Raw genomic sequence first — 21,709 nt, 5'->3', positions numbered from 1 at the left:
CTTCCTTTGAAACGAATTGGCTTTTAACATCCTTTTAAGCCAAGTCATTGTACATCACAACATGTTGGGAGTGAGAACAAAAGTGTTGATCTCTCTCTACTTTGTGTCAATGGTTCAACAGAAGCAGTTACCATCGTTATGTCAGGAAGGGATTAACGGGTAGAGAAAAGATTCAAGAGTGTGCTCAAAGCTTCCTTGAAGAAATCCAACATTCATATGGATTCTAGGTAATTACTGGCCCATTATTCAAACCAAAGAAGCAATCAACAAAGTATTGAGAGCCGAGGCCAAAGAAAACCAAAAGTGGATAGCAGATCACATCACAAACTATCTTCCTTCCCACCTGTTGAAGAATCTACACTTTCCATGTTGACTCATCTGCAATTTCAGATCCACAAAGGCAACATGGAAGCAAATAACCTGTATCCTGAACAATAGGTAATACATATCGACTTTACAAAGTGCATCCAAGAGTATATGTCCTGAGAACAAATGAAAATAACTATGAATACCATTACACATGAATTCAAAAATGTGATTACATTTCTGCTCATTTTTAAAATTTTACGTTGCATTGATCCATTTAACTAGATTTTTATTGCAAGTACAATTTTTATTGTAAGTATAATTTTGAAGTTTACAAACAGCTACAATCTACTTCATTTTAAAATTAAACACTTCGTTAATCTGTTTCATATTTTCATTTCTGCTTCCTGTGGGATCTTTGCATTATTCAAGTCTCTATGGTAGAACTTGAACCTGCAGCCTTCCTACTCAAGAGTGATACCAAAACATTAAATGATATTCATTAATTATTCATTAACATTTGTAGATATAGATAACAATATTGAAGATGGAATGAAATTTGAAAGTATATAAATAATCATTAAAAATAGAAATTAACTTCAGAGGAGAGACAGGGTTGTGGAGTGGACAAGCATGACAATGAAGTTAAATGTAGCCAAAGCAATAGGTAATGGATTTGGAAGGAACAATGAACAGTCAATACAAGTTAAAGAGCATATTTACAAAAAAAACTAAACCAAAGACTTAGGGATGTTTGTACACAAAAGTCTGATTATAGCAGGAAAGATTTTATTAGTATTAAGACTCAGAATTAATATAATTTGTTACATCAGCAAAAATGCTAGCAGTAACACGAGTGGAAAAAAATTTTTATGCAGCAAGTGAAAGGACAGTGGATGCAAACTTAATAGCAACCTTTCAAAAATAGGAAGCTAGTAGGCTGAATGGTCTATGCTGCTGCTATTTTAAAATTCTATGACAACAAGCAATGTCTTCTTAAACTCCTGCCAACATTATTGTGATCAATTTTTTGGAATTCCCTCCGTATTTTCCCTGTCAAGGACTCTTCATCTCATGTTCTCAATATACAAACCCCATTTCCAGAAAAGTTGGGATATTTTCCAAAATGCAATAAAAACAAAAATCTGTGATATGTTAATTCACGTGAACCTTTTTTAACTGACAAAAGTACAAAGAAAAGATTTTCAATAGTTTTACTGACCAACTTAATTGTATTTTGTAAACATACACAAATTTAGAATTTGATGGCTGCAACACACTCAACAAAAGTTGGGACAGAGGCCTGTTTACCATTGTGTTACATCACCTTTCCTTTTAATAACACTTTTTAATCGTTTTGGAACTGAGGATACTAATTGTAGTAGATTTGCAACTGGAAATTTTGTCCATTCTTGCTTGATAAAAGACTGCAGCTGCTCAACAGTCCATGGTCTCCATTGTCTGATTCTCCTCTTCATGATGCGCCATACATTTTCAATAGGAGATAGATCTGGACTGGCAGCAGGCCAGTCAAGCACACGCACTCTGTGTCTACAAAGCCACGCTGTTGTAGCCCGTGCAGAATGTGGTCTGGCATTGTCCTGCTGAAATAAGCATGGACGTCCCGGGAAGAGACGTCGCCTTGATGGCAACATATGTCTCTCTAAAATCCTAATATACGCCTCAGAGTCAATGGTACCTTCACATACATGCAACTCACCCATGCCGTGGACACTGATGCACCCCCATACCATCAGAGATGCTGGCTTTTGCACCTTTCGCTGATAACAATCTGGATGGTAGTTTTCATCTTTGGTATAGAGAACTAGACACCCATTTTTTTCTGAAAACTAGCTGAAATGTGGACTCATCTGACCACAGCACACAGTTCCACAGTCTTTCGGTTCATCTGAAATGAGCTCGGGCCCAGAGAACTCACCGGCGTTTCTGCATAGAGTTGATCTATGGCTTCCTCCTTGCGTAATACAGTTTCAAGTTGCATTTCTGGATGCAGCGACGGACTGTGTTGAGTGACAATGGTTTTCCGAAGTACCCCCGAGCCCAGGTGGCTATAATTGTCACAATAGCATGACGGTTTCTTAGGTAGTGCTGCCGGAGGGCTCGAAGATCACGTGCATTCAACAGTGGTTTCTGACCTTGCCCTTTATGCACTGAGATGTTCTGAATTCTCTGAATCTTTTCACAATATTATGTACTGTAGATGTTGAAAGACCTAAATTCTCTGCAATCTTGCGTTGAGAAATGTTCCTTTTGAACTGACGAACAATTCTCTCACGAATTTTGGCACAAAGGTGTGAGCCACGACCCATCCTTGCTCGCAAAGACTGAGCCTTTGATGGACGCTACGTTTATACCCAGTCATGATACCTCACCTGCTACCAATTAGCCTGCTTAATGTGGAGTCTTCCAAACTGGCGTTACTTGAATATTCTGTGCAGTTTTCAATCATATTTTAACTCTGTCCCAACTTTTGTTGAGTGTGTTGCAGCCATCAAATTCTAAATTTGTGTATATTTACAAAATACAATTAAGTTGGTCAGTAAAACTATTGAAAATCTTTTCTTTGTACTTTTGTCAGTTAAATAAAGGTTCACTTGAATAACATATCACAGATTTTTGTTTTTATTGCATTTTGGAAAATATCCCAACTTTTCTGGAAATGGGGTTTGTACATTGCTTATTTATTATTATTATTCCTTCTTTTCTATTTGCAGTTTATTGTCTTCTGCACGCTGGTTGAACGCCCTAGTTAGGTGGTCTTTCATTGATTCGATTATGGTTATTATGCTATAGATTTACTGAGTATACTCACAAGAAAATGAATCTCAGAGTTGTATATAATGACATGTATGTACTGTGATAATAAATTTAATTTGAACTTAACCGTCAAAATTTTTCCTTATTGGAAGTCAATTATTATCAAATGTCAAATTCATCTAAACTGGCACATTTAGTTGCTTACCAAATAAGTCTATAGTTTATGGTTTTCAAGAACTTGTTAAAGACTCAGATTCACCCGAAACCATTACAAACAAAAGTTGACAAGGAAGGAAACTAGTGTGAGGAGGAGGTGGGTGTATGGGAAGCAGCCAGAAAAAAAATCTGCTTTTAGATTAAGGGCGATTGCACCACAGCAATAAATTAGCTTAGACATAACCTTTCTGCCAGCTGGTCTACACTACTTCACAGCATTACAGCTGAGATCCAGCCTCTTACACAACTGCACAACATATTGCTGAATCACAGTGCAACGACACACAAATGTACTGTATGTCAAATCTTAAGGACTGCATTTTCTTAAATTCTCCTATGTAACGTCATTTTATCCTCGGCCACTCAGTACAAGTTAGATTTTGTTCTCCGAGCCACAAGCAGAATTTCTTGCCTAAAACTCCTCTGGAAGGAAACATGACATGCTAAAAGCTCCAGGCATACAAAATATATCAGCCAGCTTACTTCCTTGCTTAAAAAAAACACAAGTATGAACTTGTCACAAAGACAAGCACAAAATTTTACGTTTTCCAAATCTGGTTAAAAGCGTTTCCGGGAATTAATAAAAAGAACATGTATTTCAATTTTAAATCTAGACCATGCCATGCACTCTTCTCACTGCTGCCATCAGGAAGCCTCAGGACCCACACAAGCAGGTTCAGGAGCAGTCCCCTCAAACATCAGACTTTTTAAATCAGAGGGGATAACTTCACTCACCCCATCACTGAACTGTTCCCACAACCTATGGACTCGCTTTCAAGGATTCCTCATCTCATGTTCTCAATATTTATTTCTTTATTTATTTACTTTCATTTTTCTTTTCGTATTGGCATAGTTTGTCGTCTTTTGCACATTAGCTGTTTGGTACGATCTTTAATTGCTTCTATTGTGCTTCTCGAATTTACTGTGTATGTATGCCCAAAAGAAAATGAATCTCAGGGTTGTATATGGTGACATATGTACTTTGATAATAAATGTACTTTGAACTTGAACATTGAACTTTGTCTCATAGAAATAATTTTGCTTCCACTTGACCAGAAGTTTTAAAAAGAGTAAAATTGAAAACACAAGTACAAAATATTTGAAAATATATTCAACAGAAAAGTCAGAAGGAATTTCTTTACTTATAGAGTGTAAATAAAATGGAATCTTCTACTAATGAGTTCAAAAGGCATCTAATAAGGAAGAAAGGAATAAAAGAATGTTGATTGAGTTAAGTGATATAGGGTAGGAACTGGCTCATATAAATGATCAAAAGATGTCAATTGGGGCAAAACAGAACCTGAGAGAAGTACAGCGCAGAAACAGGCCCTTCAGCCCATCTAGTTCATGTGGAAACCATTTAAACTGCCTACTCCCATCAACCTGCACCAGGACCATAGCCCTCCATACCCCTACTATCCATGTTCCAATCCGAACTTCTCTTTAAGTGTTGAAATCGAGCTCACATGGAACACTTGTGCTGGCAGCTCATTCCACACTCTCACAACTCTCTGAGCGAAGAAATTTCCCCTCCTGTCCCTACTTAAACTTCTCACCTTTCACCCTTAACCCACAACCTCAGGTTGTAGTCCCACCCAACCTCAGTAGAAAAAGCCTGCTTGCATTTACCCTATCTATACCCCTTGTAATTTTTAATAACTCTACCAAATTTCCTCTCAATCTTCTTTGCTGTTCATTCTCTGCAATTATTTATACAACCTAAAAAGCTCAAGGGAAGGTGTATTTGTACACATGTTGATTCAAAACATTTTTCTCTGATTCAAAAATTATGAAAATTCAGATAAACAAAGAGTACCTAACTTTTCCCGACCTATGCAAATTGTAGCCTGTAAGGAACAGAACAAAAAATCCCTCTAGATGGTTTTTTCTTGTATTTGTTGTCTGCATGTCGTCATCCTTGACACAAAATTAAACATTTTAACCAGGTGGTGCTATTGGCCAATAAATGCAAAATAAGAATGAGCAAGTGAATTATTGTTTCTGTTTACTGTATAGGTATAACTATGAAATTGCAAGACTTATAAAGAATGGTCCCAGCTATTACACTAATCTGCTGTGAACATTTCTCCTTAATATCAACTTTTTCATCAATGGACTTTATGGACTTAATTTGTCCCACTTCTCCATCCTGTCATTTTGGCTAATAACTTAACGGAAGCTCAATAAAAATACTAATGGGCTACATTACACTTTAAAATTTTGACCTGGAACAAAGGTATTTAAATTAAACTACTAACCAAATATATTTAAAATAAACCCACATTATATATGTGTTTTAAATCAAGTGACTTGGCACCTCTAATTCTCATATTCATGATATGCACACATTTTTATGAGTGAACATTTTTGTATCAAACTGGTATTTACTGTAACAGAAAAAAAATCCTTTTTTTAAAACAGAAATCAGAATAAACTCTTCTCGGGCTTCCAGCTGGGTACAGGTATTGATTTTAATTGATGTTTCCATGACAAACTCTGCCACCTTCATCAGGTATGAAGGGCATGTCTAGTCTGGTGGCATTTATATCCTCATAGTCAGTCCCTCCCGATTGGGACAGCAAAAATCTGATTGGATGAGGACTAACCACCTTGTTTAGAATCGAATCCCAGTTCTTACTTAGAGTGAGACTTTTGTCTTTGTTAAAGTTCTTTTCCTTTAGCTTTACTTCAATGGCTTCCTTCACCAGGCGGTACCAAAAGCCATTAGCATGGCACAAAAGTTTTGTGCCAAAGTCAATCCTATGGCCATTGTGAATGCAACGTTCTGCTAGCACTTCCAATCTCTTTCACCTTTCCACAGGGATCACTCTCTCCACGACTCCCTGGCTCATCATCCCTCCATTCAGACCAAGCACAGACCAGGAAGCTGATTTACTAAGCCGCAATGACCATCTGGAGCTGCCAGTTGAAAATCATTTTTGTCTCCTTCCCACTTCCACACTGAACTGAACTTGCAACAAACATGTATCCTTCTCTCATTAATGGATTCAGATTTAAAAGGTATGTTTCAATTACTAACCCCTCCCCCCCCACCTCTATATAGACTTTTGTAACCAAATTAGTGCTTACTCAAATTTAAATCTAACTTGGAAAGTAATTAAATGGGATACACGCTGGTTAGATTCATTCTTAATGAGAATGGTGCAATTTTCCCCTATTCTGATAAAGAATTAATAAATGGCAACAAAAAAGGACAAGAAATACATGGATTATAAAATTTTAAATCAAGCCATGCGTTTACTAGTCTAAGCCAGTGGTTCTGCTTCAAAGGCCTCTTCCAACACTTCTAAGCATATTCTTACTTCCTCTATGAAAAAAAACTAACCTACTTAATTTTTCAGTCCCCTTCTTTTCTATCATGTGAAACTACAAACTATTTTTCTTTTGGGCCAATTTATTTCCCTTATCACCTTTAAGAAAGTAAATGAGAGATGTTTTGCCTGGCCTAATTATTTTTTCCATCATAAATCTATGTGTTGAACAACAAGTAATCCATACCACATATTTTGTTCCAATGATATAAAACTGTAGTACTCAAATGACAATAATGGACATTGATATGCCTTTTTATAAAGCGCAAACTCAAAACAAATTTTTGTTTTAATTTTAAATAGAATTTGGATTTTTTTTTGGTTCTGATACGTATTCCATCTTATTCATCTCTTTTAGTGGAGAGTGTTCAAATATTTTGTAATCCCAGTCACATAAAGCAGATGCTGTAAAAAAGAGACAATATCCAAATAAGACGGAGACAATCATTAGTTTATTGGAATTACTACAGGCACTGGCAGGGATCAACAAAAATTAAAATACGATATAGCCTTTACCCTCTGAAATAACGGAGGTGCTTTTCACTGATACAAGTTCAGGAAAGCCAAATTTTTTGTGTGTCTGTGTGTGAGAGATCTGTGCAAGTTCTGCGTCTCTGGTCTGCCTCAAAGGCCGCTTTCACAAACTGAGGTAATTGTGAATACAATCAGAAGCTGCTTTGTGCAAGCTCTCTGGGAAAAAAAAATGGAATGCTGATTTATAATGTTTACAAGTTTAAATTCTTGAAATCAAATCATAACATGAACCTTGAATAGGTTACGAATTGTGAAGATCAAAAACCATTATCAAAATATAAATCAGCAATTCCTGTGAGGTGATAGATTTCACAAGGCATGGTAGTAATGTTCACAAGATAAAAGGAGAAAAGAGATTTCTTACCAACAGGAATTCATGAGAGAAATTGAAAGTTTCATGAGAAGAAGAAAATTATCTCTAAAGAAATTCAAATAATTTTAATTACAGTCAAAGGGCTTGTCTGAATTCTTGCAAGCCCCAAAATTCAGCAACCATTTCAATAGGAAGGCACATTTTCTTCCAAGTTAAAATACACATTAAAAATAATAAATCTAAAGACACACCAGTTAACATCATCCTAATTCAGGAAACTGAATGATGCTATTCAATTGGGTCTCAAGAAAAATATGCAATTCCACACAAGTTCAGGTGTATTTCTTAGCAATACAAATCCATTTCATTTCAAGGGTGCATTTTCATAATTTTGAGGTATTCAGCCTATTTTTGAACTATGCTTGACTGAAGATCATAAGTAGCTACTTTGTATCTTCCAGCCCAAATTATCAAAGTGGCCCAATGACAAGCAGCAGTATATTTGGTGTTAATTATATAAATGTGGATAATTAACTAAGAGACCTCAGGTCATACAATTCCAATGCTTCTGGGTCTTGCTGTAAAATACGGATTTTAGCGCCAGCCAAAATACAATGGTTTAAATTAATTATTAACTTAGCCAGACCAAATTCAAAAAGACAACTTCTCACTGTAATAATCAAAGTATGCTGATACATCATTACCTTGACTTCTATCATTTCTACAGTAATGTTGCTGATGACAGATTACACTTGTTACTTACCTTACATATTGTTCATAGCAATAACATTTCCTCCATAATTCAGGGCCAATAATTTACAATTCCTTCACATATATTTATTCTTCAACTGAGGTAAAGTTTAAAATACCCAAAACAACAAGTAATTCAACACCTCCTATTGTTACTCTCTGTTGTATGGAATGATTCATAAAGAACAAGCAGCTACTTCCAATAAATCACATTAACTGTTGCATAATTTGTAAATTTCAAATATATTGTGAGGTTCATTTGTCACTCATTCCCTTTGAGCTTTCTAACTTGTGAAACATAAGCATTACATTTCTCCGCTGTATTTAATCTTTCTTTCCATACAGCAATGAAATGCACATGCTTTGCAAATGAAGAAAGCCATTCAGCCCATCATTTCTAACTTCTGTTGTATAACACAGGCTACAGATTAAATGTTACAACCTTAAACAAACTTTAGCCAAACTTGTGATCTCAGACTAAGCATGATTGAGCCTTTTTTTTAAAAAAACAGGTTTTTTTATGCAGTTAGGTTGATTCTAAGAATTGTATTCGTTTACATTTTAAAATGTGTAAATTGCAAATCTATCAAAGATTAGAAACTTAATCATCATATTTCATGGGAGAAAAGATGATTTCAAATTTTTTCTTTGATCAGAGATTACAGGAGAACTGCAAGAAAAATTGAATAATTGAGATAGCTTTTCATCTAGATGGAAAACTACAAACTCCAGGAAACACACAAGTAAACCAAAGCACAATATGGCTGAAAAGTAAAGACTTTACCATTTTTGTCCAAAATAACAAAATGCAATAAAAAACATACACGAAGAAAAATTAATCTTAATGAAATAAACGTCTTAGAGCAGGAATCAGTAGTATAAACGTACTTTGTGTACATACCATGATATTGTCTGTTCCCTAATTCCTGCTCAAATATCATAAATCAGTCACTAAAAGGTCAGTGTTGCAGGAGCAAAAGCTGTCAGTGTCAATCTATGCTGACAAGTTCAATATTCCAAAAAATAATGTAGCTAACATTCTAACTCGACACAGAAGCATATCCAAATGAGGGAAAATAAATGAATAATCTTATGCCGTTGTTTTGGGAACTCATCCTCCTGTTTTGCAAGAATATCGGAGGCAGAAACAAATATTCCACCCATCTCCCTCTTCTAAAATGACCCAACCTAAATGCTTTCGCCTTAAGAGAGGGTCTTTATCACATTTTTTATTCATCCATGTAGAAAGAGTTTCAAGTTCCCCACTACAATATCCAGTTGCTTCCTCAATGATTTCTGATGTTCTTTCATACATGGAAAAAAAAACTTTTGCTGCAAGTCTATTCCTGTTGATAGAGTTTTTGTGGTATCTCGAGATGGGTCAACCTCCGCCCAGTAACTTTCATTTAAATTCCACTGAATGATTGTTTTACTTAAAATAGTCAACGGTAAACATCTTAATGTAATCTTGTTTTAAGGGCCCAGATTTGTTTTCCCATTCAACAATACACCTACACATCTCGTTATGATTTCTTCAATCCCAAAAATGACTTTTTTACTAGTACATTTTCTATGCAAACACAAGAAAGGTTAACAGTGTTATACAACATATTTAAAAGTTATCCTCCCCCTACCCACGTACAATTTGCCATTGCATTTAAATTGCAATTCCACGGGTTCAAAGCTCTGTGTGTTTTCTATATATAAAGATAATTTCATCCGTGGTAGAATGTCTAAGGAAGTTTCATTTTCATTCAATGGCAATTCGATTAATACAGTATTAGGTTCGTGAACATGATGACACCCCGGCTTCGAACTATTCATGCAGATATCAATTTTAATCCCAATTTTTATATTTCGTCAATTTAATTTTGAATTGCACACAACTTCTTATCAGCCGCGGTGCTATTAAATCGACTCTCCAAAACCGAAATCTGACTAAATTAGATGGGCAGTTATCTGCACCGTAGATCAAACTGTAACGGCTTGTGTAACCAACCCGTGTAGCCCAAAAGCGTCCACGGACGTCTACTCACCATATTACAAATTGAAGCGATGTTTCTGACAGTCATTAGTTTGCAGCCTGTGGTCCCTCCGCCATCTTTATGAAAATATTATAAACCCAGGGGGAAAGAGGGAGAGAGGTGGACAGGATGTTTAACAGGACTCGGCGATGAGAACGGAACCGGCCGATGGTTTGCAAAGCCGGCACGACTAAGGTAAACAAAGCGCTAAAGCGGCATTGAGCCCTCTCTCACTGAAGTGGTTGTCCAGGCCCATCAACTGCCTAATCTTACCTAGCACCCCAAAATCCGAAAATATTAATAATTTTTTGCTATACAGTAACTGTCCCAGCTCGCTTGCCATGCTAATCGCTTTAAATGCATAATGGCGATCCCAGGCAGAAACCGGCGAACAGAAAGTCGAACAACTGCTAACCCCGTTCTGGATCGCTCGTGACAGCTAGAGGGAGGTGGGAGGGGGGCGGGGGGCAAAGCAGGGAGAGAAAGAAAAGAGGTGTTTGATTGATACGAGTTCTATCCAATCAAAAGACAAATCAAGTTGCCAATCACGTTAAAATTAAAATAGCTTGACCAATCGGTGCAGCCAGTACTTCTCACTTGGGTTCGTCATGTTCTTGATCTCAGTCTGTTCTGTTAGAAGGGGTAGTATTCATAAGTCTCAAGGTCGGCTCAGCAAATTTCTGAATACATATATGCAAACATTAATGAGACAATTTCACCTGCTTTGCCAGCCTACTATAAAGTTGGGTTTAGTCAAAGATTTTAATATGAAAATAATTGCAGGCCATACAGTTCATAAAATATTTTATTGAATAATTTGATCATTCAATTGAAACTAAAATTATTATGTACCTCTACGTCTATGCTATGCGATTTACAATAATATATTACCATCAATTTCCTACTCCAACTTATTTTTAAGATTTTGGATAACTAAATAATTTAGTGGCTATCCGTTTACAGAATGCTGCAGTATACTGTATATTGTGAAAAGGCTGAATGAAGAACAAAGATGCTCTCATGCATGTTCTTTACTCATCTCCAATTCAGCCCCCACCCACAAAAGAAAAACTTCTAGCCCTAATCTTATTCAGGAGCCAGTAATTCTTGTTCGTGATTTCATATATAAATGAGGGTTCAAGACTATGCAAAGCTGTGATGCCATAACCCATATTCTGCAAATAGTTATGTTAAGTATTTAACTAAAGGAAGAGTAAGGAATATTCTACCTATAACTGTTGATGACCTTTCGTATAACATGTAATGGGTTAATAAGGTCTCAAAACAACTGCCCCTGAGGGTGGATGACATTTATCCTGTTGAAAATTAGATTTGGAAGATGAAATAGCCATTGTGAGTGAGTGGGGAAGAACAGACTTATACAAACACACAGCCAAATGTCTTACATCCAATGGATGTAACAACTGAACCTATAATCAAAAGTCAAATAAGGATTATCTTTACACTTTGGCAATACAGTGAACAGCAGCCAACACAGGATCAGATGGAGATGATTCATCTCTGATATGTTTTGAGGAATGTGCTGTGAGGCATTTAAATTTCAAAATAAATTTGACAAAATCCTATTTAAAAACTCCTGCCTAGGAATTATGCAATCATTTTTAAAATCAAATTTAGAAACGGATAAGAAATTCTGGTCTTATAGGAATCAACTCATACATGTCAACAAATTTTGTGATAGAGGATGGTGCTGAAATTCCCAAGATTGTTTTGCAAGATCTTACTTCTCTACTGCACTATTCATTCTACATTTGTGCCTTGCATCCTAAAGTACAATATATGCTGATTAAGCTGAGAAATAAAACCAATGGGATTGATTAGGTTATCCAAGTGCCCCTGCATTAGTGCCCAATTCTAATAACACTGTTCCAGACTAACCACATCACTAAATTGCTGCAAAGAACTACCCAAGTCATCTTTTGTCCCAATGTCTGCTTTATTTTCTGACCTCCTCCCCTTTTCCTTCCATCATTGTCTAAGTGTCTCCGCGATCCTGCTTTAGTCAGTTCCATCTTGGGTACTAGTCTCCGTAGTATCCAAGTCATCTTCCAGGACGGTGCCTTAGAAAGGCAATATCCATTATTAAGGACCCCCACCACCCAGGACATGTACTCTTCTCATTGTTACTGTCAGGAAGGAGATACAGAAACGTGAAGGCACACTCTCAGTGATTCAGGAACAGCTTCTTCCCCTCTGCCATACAATTCCTAAATGGACATTGAACCCATGAACACCATATCACTTCTTTTAATATATATTATTTCTGTTTTTGCACTACTTTAAATCTATTTAATAGACCTATATATACTTACTGTAATTGATTCACTTATTATTTTTTCTATATTATTATGATTATATATCACATTGTACTGCTGCTAAGTTACCGAATTTCAAAACACATGCTGGTGACAATAAACCTGATTCTGATTATCTCCAAAACATGTCAGTTTCTTTGAAATGTTTCTACAACCTATGGTCTCACTTTCAACGACTCTACAACTTACATTATGTTCTCATTAGTATTTATTACTTACCTGTATTTGCATAGTTTGTCTTCTTTTGCACATTGAGTGGTTGTTAGTCTTTTCTTTTGTCTGCAGTTTTCACGGATTCTATTGTATTCCTCCATTCTACAGTGAATGCCTGCAACAAAATGAATCTCAGTGTAGTATACGATGACATTTGTAAACTTGCTTTGAACTTTGAGTTTATGTTTGTGTGGAACACTTAGCATGGAAGTAAGCTGACATGATATTCAATTTATTTAAAATAGCAGGGAAAAACTTGCACGAAGATAAGACCATCAGTCTCAAGTCCGAATAAGGTGGCCACTGATTGTATGTCTGTGGTCTTCTGCTGCTGTAGCCCATCCACTTCAAGGTTCGATGTGTTGTGTGTCAGAGATTCTCTTGTGCACGTCACTGTTGTAACACATGGTTATTTGTGTTCCTGTCGCCTTCCTATCAGCTTGAACCAATCTGGCCTTTCTACTCTGAGCTCTCTCATTAACAAGGTGCTTTCCCCCATAGAACTGATGCTCACAGGATGTTTTTTTGTTCTTCGTCCCAATCCCTGTAAACTCTACAAACTGTTGTGCAGAGAAATCCCAGGAGATCGGCACTTATGGAGATAGTCAAATCATCCCATCTGGCATCAACAATCATTCTCCTTTTGTTTTATTTTGTTTGCTTGTTAGTCTATGATAGTGTGTAGTTTTTCTCAGATTCTTTTATATTTCTCCATTATACAGTGAATGCCTACAAGAAACTTAATCCCAGGGTAATATATGGTCACATATACAGTACATGCATTGATATTAAATTTACTTCGAACTTTGATTTCCTGGTTGAGTGAAAAACTTACCCTTTTTGTAAGTTGACATGATTTTCAATTAATTTAAAATGGAAGGGAAAAACTTGCACAAAAATAAGGCCGTCAGTCTCACATGCATTGGGAACATAGCACCTAAAGTACGATGCAGAGCATCTTAATGCCTTAGTAATCTAATAATTCCCAGCCAATGGCACTGCAGTCTGAAAGAATGTGGTGGGGTTCATTTGGTTCAGAAATAGGCGGTTCATTTTTCTTGCTCTACATAAGCTTTTGAGCAGCTGGCTCTAGCAGCATTGGAACAGAGAGAAACTTTAAAGAACCTGTCATTGAAAGAACATGAAAATAAATTTGTTTGAGAGGATAACACAGATTTAAGATGGGTAACTGTAATGTTTTACAACAAAAAATGGAAAAGATACATTTTCTTATGAATGCTGGAATAGCAAAAGATGTGAAAAGAATAATAATGCTTTTAGGATGTGAAGCATGAAACAAACAGAATAGTGAATTATATAATTAAATTAAAAGAATAAAAGTCAGGAAAAGTCATGTACAGATTTCAGCATTCTCCTGCCGTAGTCATGTGGTTATGGCACTACACTCCCATTCCAGACATTGCACATTCAAGTCCTGTGCTGACAAACTGGGAAACTGAACTCAAAAAAGTCACATGATTTGTGAAATGACAAACAGTAAAATGGCATCAAAAATCTGCCTCGCTAATATCCTCCATGGATATCATTACAAATACCTTGACAGAGGGCACGTGACTCCAGTCCCACATTAAATTTTTGGTTCCTGATCTACACAGATTAATTAGAATAACCTTGTCACTGTCATCCACACCCTACAATAAATATATAAGTTTCAAGACTTCCTTCATGAATCCCAATTAACATAAGTACGAACTTAATTACTGACATCCTGTCTGTACCATTTCGTAATTTTCCTCTAAATGATACTTCAGCACCGTGTAAGATTTCAGACTCATCATTTTTATTTATAAATGCCTTCAAGCATCACCCTAAAATATCCTCCACTGTTTAGACTCGTGTGTACATCACCACTCAAATTCACATGTTTCTCTAAACTTCTTTCCTTCTCCTTTTAGATAGCTTCAATGGCCTCCTAAAGTCCTTTGAAATATCTTTCACGATGACTTTCATATGTCCCTGTTCCTTCTTTTGCTTTTACTTGGTGATATATTAAGTTTGTTAGGTCTTTAAATAATGAACGTCATTGAATTACACTCAGTGCTCACTCTTTCAGTACCTGTTGGACCCGATAAAGTGGTATTATGTGTATCTTTGTGGTCTTCTGGCTCTGTAGCCTGTCCACCTTGGGGTTCAACGTGTTGTGTGTCAGAGATGTTCTTCGTCACATCACTTTTGTAACACACGGCTATTTGAGTTACTGTCGTCTTCCACTCAGCGTGAGGCTTTCTGGCCATTCTCCTCTCTCCTCTCTCATTCACTCATAGAACTGCTGCTCACCGGATGTCCTTTGTCTTTTGTGTCACTCCCTGTAAACTCTAGAGACCATTGTGCATGAAAATCCCAGCAGATCAGCACTTACCGAGAAACTCTAAACACCCGATCTGACACCAACAATCACTCTTCTTTTGTCTTATTTTGTATATTGTTTGTCTGTTGGTCTCTACTTGCTTATAGTTTTGCACAGATTCTTTTGTATTTCTCCATTATACTGTGAATGCCTGCAAGAAAATTAATCTCAGGGTTGTATCTGGTGACATGTACATATTTTGATAATAAATTTACTTTGAATTTTAAGTTTCTGGTTCAATTGAACACTTACCCTGGAAGCAAGCTGACATGATGTTCAATTTATTTCAAATGGATGAGAAAACTTTGCTCAAAGATAATGCCTTCATTTTCTTATGAACGCTGGAATAGCTAAAAATGTTAAAAGGACAACAGAGCTATTAGGATGGGAAGCAGGAATCTACGAAGCAAACAGAATAGTAAATTATATCATTAAATCAAAATAATGAAAGTCAGAAAAGTCACGTACGGAATTCAACATTCCTCTGCTGCAGACATGTGGTTATGCCACTACACTCCCATTCCAGACATAGCACATTAAAGTCCTGTGCTGACAAACTGGGAAACTGAATGCAGAACAGTAGTCATGGTAGCATGGTGGTTAACACAATGCTATTGCAGCTTGGGGCTTTCAGCAGTTCTGTAATAAGCCTCTGTACGTTCTCCCAATGGAAAGCCAGGGTGTTCTCCAGGTTCCTCCCACAGCCCAAAGACCTACCAGGTAGCTTAATTGATCATTGTAAATTGTCTCGTGATTAGGTCTGGGTTAACGGGCTTGTGGGTTGTTACTGAGGTGGCATGTTTTGAGGGGACAGAATGGCCTACTCTGCACTGTATTACTAAGTAAATGAATAATCTTGTGATGCTGTTATGCACACCACTGTTGTAACATGTGATTATTTGAGTTACTGTCTCCTTCCTATCAACTTGAACTTGTCTGGCCATTCTACTCTGACTTCTCTCATTCATTAGACGTTTCTGCCCACTGAACTGCCTTTCACTGGAGCGTTGTGCGTGAAAATCCCAGGAGATCAGCAGTTTCAGAGATACTCAAATCACACCCTCTGGCACCAACAATCATTCCACGTTCAAAGTCACTTAGATCACATTTTTTCCCCGTCCTGATGCTTGATATAAACAAGAACTGCACCTTTTGACCATGTCTGCATGCTTTATGCATTGAGCTGTTGCCACGTGTTTGGTTGATTAGATATTTGCATTAATGAGCAGGTGTGTCCAGTAATGCAGCCACTGAATGTACAATATATATTGAAATGAGATCATACGTGACCCAGCAGAATAGATTGTGTAAATGTCAAATGAATTTTATACCATTATCACAAAGTGATAAGTTGATTGGAGGAATAGGGTGCATCATTAAAAACCCCCATCACCCAGGGCATGCCTTCTTCTTATTGCTATCATTAAACAGGAGGTACAGGAGCTTGAAGTCACACATTTAACATTTCAGGAACAGTTTCTAACCCCTCCACTATCAGATTTCTGAATGAATCCAGGAAGGTTACATCATTATTTTTTCTCCTCTCTTTTTATACTACTTCTTTAATTTAATTTTCAATATATACTTACAGTAATTTGTGTTTTTTATTATGCAGTAATATACTGTTGTCATAAAACAACAAATTTCACAATGCATGATGGTGATATTAAGCCTAACTCTGATTCTTTGAAAAATCACATGGTGGGGCAGATAAAGTTCTAGCCATGCACCTGCAAGTTCTTAATAATAATTTACAAAATTTACATAAAAAACATCATTCCCACAATCCTGATTGATAATTTACAGAACCTGGGCTTCTGTACCTCACTCTACAATTGGATCCTCGACTTCCTAAGTGGAAGACCACAATCTGTGTGGATTGGTGATAATATCTCCTCCTCGCTAACGATCAACACTGATGCACCCCTAGTGTGTATACTTAGCCCACTGCTCTACTCTCTCTATACCCATGAATGTGTGGCTAGGCATAGCTCAAATACCATCTATAAATTTGTTGATGATACAACCATTGTTGGTAGAATCTCAGTACAGGAGCGAGATATACCAACTAGTGGAGTGGTGTCACAGCAGCAACCTTGCACTCAATACCTGTAAGATGACAGAGTTGATTGTGGACTTCAGGAAGGGTAAGATGAAGGAACACATACCAATCCACATAGAGGGATCAGAAGTGGAGAGAGTGAGCAGCTTCAAGTTCCTGGGTGTCAAGATCCTAGAGGACCTGACCTGGTCCCAACATATCGATACAACTATAAAGAAGGCAAGACAGCGACTATACTTCATTAGGAGTCTGAAGACTCAGAAACTTCTATAGATGTACCGTGGAGAGCATTCTAACAGGCTGCATCACTGTCTGGTATGGGGGGGGGGGGGCAGGGTCTACTGCACAGGACTGAAAGAAGCTGCTGAGGGTCGTAAATTTAGTCGCCTCCATCTTGGGTACTAACCTACAAAGTACCCAGGACATCTTTAAGGAGCGGTGTCTCAGAAAGATAGTGTCCATTATTAAGGACCTCCAGCACCCAGGGCATGCCCTTTTCTCACTGTTACCATCAGGTAGGAGGTACAGAAGCCTGAAGGCACACACTCAGCGATTCAGGAACAGCTTCTTCCCATCTGCCATCTGATTCCTAATGGATATTGAACCCTTGAACACTACCTCACTTTTTTAATATATATATTGTTCTGTTTTTGCACGATTTTTAATCTATTCAATATACATATACTGTAATTGATTTACTTAGTTATATATTATTATTATTATTTTGTTTTTTTCTTTTTTCTATATTATGTATTGCATTGAACTGTTGCTGCTAAGTTAACAAATTTCACGACACATGCCGGTGATAATAAACCTGATTCTGATTCTGATTCTATTTCTAATTGAGCGAAATACAAACTAAGGAAATCTCTTACTAACTCTTCCTTCAGTTAGTCCTGACAAAGGGTCTCGGCCTGAAACGTCGACTGTACCCCTTCCTAGAGATGCTGCCTGGTCCACCAGCAACTTTGATGTGTGTTGCAACCATAAATTTTAATTAGTTACTAACAGTTTCAATAAAGAATTCAGGAGTAGGGTTAAGTTGCCTTTAAGATAAGCTAAATAGGTTCATGCCAGAGAAAGGAATAGAACATAGAACATACAGTAGAACAGAACAGGACAGTACAGGCCCATTGGCCCATGATATTGTGCCAACCTTTTAACCGATTCCAAGGTCAATCTAACACTTCCCTTCTGAATAACCCCCCCTCGAATATCATCCATGCGCCTATCTATGAGTCTCTTAAGTGTCCCTAATGTATCTACCTCTACCACCAACCCTGGGAGCACATTCCATGCACCCACCACTCTCCATGCAAAAAAAAATTACATTCCCCCTATACTTTCCTCTAATCACCTGCACATGAATCAAATTCAAAATTGCCAAAGTGACATGTTGAAGTTATTGAGAAGATGGGTTAACAGCTGCAGCAAGCCCTGGTGAACCTCTAAATTGTCACTGCAACAGCATGAATGAGCGAATGTGTTCCCAGTGATGACAATTACACAACTATGAGTTCTGAACTGGAAGCATCCCATATATGCAACAATATGATTGTACCTGCATTTGAACGCTAATGGCAATTGGCAAAGATTATGTGGATTCAACCACCTTCAGTCAATTGATATCTGGTCATTATTCACATTTGAAATCAAAGCACAGACAAGCATAAAGGCCAGGTCTTTGGGAATATTTAAAGTGGAGGTTGATAGGTTCTTGGTTAGTCAGGGCATCAAAGGTTACAGAGAGAAGGAAGGAGAATGGGGTTGAGAGGGTAATAAATCAGCCATGATGGAATGGCAGAGCAGACTCGATGGGCTGAATGGCCTAATTCTGCTCTGATGTCTTATGGTCTTAAGTTATTAATCACCTTAAAACTTCCTCTCCCATATTAGCCACTTCCATCCCGAGAAAAGGCTGCTGGCTGTCCACTCTATCAATGCCTTGATCCTCTTATACATAACTATCAAGTCACCTCTCATTCTCCTTCATTCCATGAGAAAAGTTCAAAGTTAATTTATTATCAAAGTGCACACACATATATAAAACCATGAGATTCATTTTCTTGCGGGTATACTCAATAAATCCATAATAGAATAATAACTATGTAGAATCAATGAACAACTGTACCAACTTTGGCATTCAACCAGTGTATAAAAAACAACAAACTGTGAAAATACAAAAATAAATAAATAATAATAGTGAATAAATAAGCAACAAATATTGAGAACATGAGATGAAGAGTCCTTGAAAGTTGTGCAAATATTTCCATGATGGGGCAAAGTGATGTTCAACGAAGTTATTCCCTTTGGTTCAAGAGCCTGATGGTTGAGGAGTAATAAGTGTTCCTGAACCTGGTGATGTATAGAAACATAGAAACATAGAAAATAGGTGCAGGAGTAGGCCATTCGGCCCTTCGAGCCTGCACCGCCATTTATTATGATCATGGCTGATCATCCAACTCAGAACCCAGCCTTCCCTCCATACCCCCTGACCCCTGTAGCCACAAGGGCCATATCTAACTTCCTTTTAAACATAGCTAATGAACTGGCCTCAACAGTTTGCTGTGGCAGAGAATTCCACAGATTCACCACTCTCTGTGTGAAGAAGTTTTTCCTAACCTCGGTCCTAAAAGGCTTCCCCTCTATCCTCAAACTGTGACCCCTCGTTCTAGACCTCCCCAACATCGGGAACAATCTTCCTGCATCTAGCCTGTCCAATCCCTTTAGGATCTTATACGTTTCAATCAGATCCCCCCTCAATCTTCGAAATTCCAACGAGTACAAGCCCAGTTCATCCAGTCTTTCTTCATATGAAAGACCTGCCATCCCAGGAATCAATCTGGTGAACCTTCTTTGTACTCCCTCTATGGCAAAGATGTCTTTCCTCAGATTAGGGGACCAAAACTGCACACAATACTCCAGGTGTGGTCTCACCAAGGCCTTGTACAACTGCAGTAGTACCTCCCTGCTCCTGTACTCGAATCCTCTCGCTATAAATGCCAGCATACCGTTCGCCTTTTTCACCGCCTGCTGTACCTGCATGCCCACTTTCAATGACTGGTGTATAATGACACCCAGGTCTCGTTGCACCTCCCCTTTTCCTAATCGGCCACCATTCAGATAATAATCTGTTTTCCTATTTTTGCCACCAAAGTGGATAACTTCACATTTATCCACATTAAATTGCATCTGCCATGAGTTTGCCCACTCACCCAACCTATCCAAGTCACCCTGCATCCTCTTAGCATCCTCCTCACTGCTAACACTGCCACCCAGCTTCGTGTCATCCGCAAACTTGGAGATGCTGCATTTAATTCCCTCATCCAAGTCATTAATATATATTGTAAACAACTGGGGTCCCAGCACTGAGCCTTGCGGTACCCCACTAGTCACCGCCTGCCATTCTGAAAAGGTCCCGTTTATTCCCACTCTTTGCTTCCTGTCTGCTAACCAATTCTCCACCCACACCAATACCTTACCCCCAATACCGTGTGCTTTAAGTTTGCACACTAATCTCCTATGTGGGACCTTGTCAAAAGCCTTTTGAAAATCCAAATATACCACATCCACTGGTTCTCCCCTATCCACTCTACTAGTTACATCCTCAAAAAATTCTATGAGATTCGTCAGACATGATTTTCCTTTCACAAATCCATGCTGACTTTGTCCGATCATTTCACCGCTTTCCAAATGTGCTGTTATCACATCCTTGATAACTGACTCCAGCAGTTTCCCCACCACCGACGTTAGGCTAACCGGCCTATAATTCCCCGGTTTCTCTCTCCCTCCTTTTTTAAAAAGTGGGGTTACATTAGCCACCCTCCAATCCTCAGGAACTAGTCCAGAATCTAACGAGTTTTGAAAAATTATCACTAATGCATCCACTATTTCTTGGGCCACTTCCTTAAGCACTCTGGGATGCAGACCATCTGGCCCTGGGGATTTATCTGCCTTCAATCCCTTCAATTTACCTAACACCACTTCCCTACTAACATGTATTTCGCTCAGTTCCTCCATCTCACTGGACCCTCTGTCCCTTACTATTTCTGGAAGATTATTTATGTCCTCCTTAGTGAAGACAGAACCAAAGTAATTATTCAATTGGTCTGCCATGTCCTTGCTCCCCATAATCAATTCACCTGTTTCTGTTTGCAGGGGACCTACATTTGTCTTTATCAGTCTTTTCCTTTTTACATATCTATAAAAGCTTTTACAGTCCGTTTTTATGTTCTCTGCCAGTTTTCTCTCATAATCTTTTTTCCCCTTCCTAATTAAGCCCTTTGTCCTCCTCTGCTGAACTCTGAATTTCTCCCAGTCCTCAGGTGAGCCACTTTCTCTGGCTAATTTGTATGCTACTTCTTTGGAATTGATACTATCCCTAATTTCTCTTGTCAGCCACGGGTGCACTACCTTCCTTGATTTATTCTTTTGCCAAACTGGGATGAACAATTGTTGTAGTTCATCCATGCAACCT

General features: G+C 37.8%; 1 protein-coding gene across 3 annotated transcripts in view; it reads right to left on the bottom strand.

Annotated features, from left to right (window-relative positions):
* usp46 (ubiquitin specific peptidase 46) overlaps positions 1-12,938 on the bottom strand; it is a 90,087-nt gene extending 77,149 nt beyond the window's left edge. For 2 of the 3 annotated variants that reach the window (XR_010017355.1, XM_063043151.1), the window contains exon 1: positions 10,266-10,701. Coding sequence is in view for 2 of the 3 variants with exons in the window: in XM_063043151.1 (XP_062899221.1) it covers positions 10,266-10,301 (36 nt within the window). In the remaining variant the exon portion in view is untranslated. Of the gene's footprint in view, positions 1-10,265; positions 10,702-12,808 lie in introns of those variants that run through there. The other variant, XM_063043153.1, reaches the window with a different exon arrangement.
* Positions 12,939-21,709: the final 8,771 nt, after the last annotated feature.

This window comes from Mobula hypostoma, chromosome 3 (genome assembly GCF_963921235.1).
Source record: "Mobula hypostoma chromosome 3, sMobHyp1.1, whole genome shotgun sequence".
NCBI lineage: Eukaryota > Metazoa > Chordata > Chondrichthyes > Myliobatiformes > Myliobatidae > Mobula > Mobula hypostoma.
The sequence above is the reverse complement of the archived record's forward strand: the minus strand, read 5'-3'. Positions and strand labels throughout refer to the sequence as shown.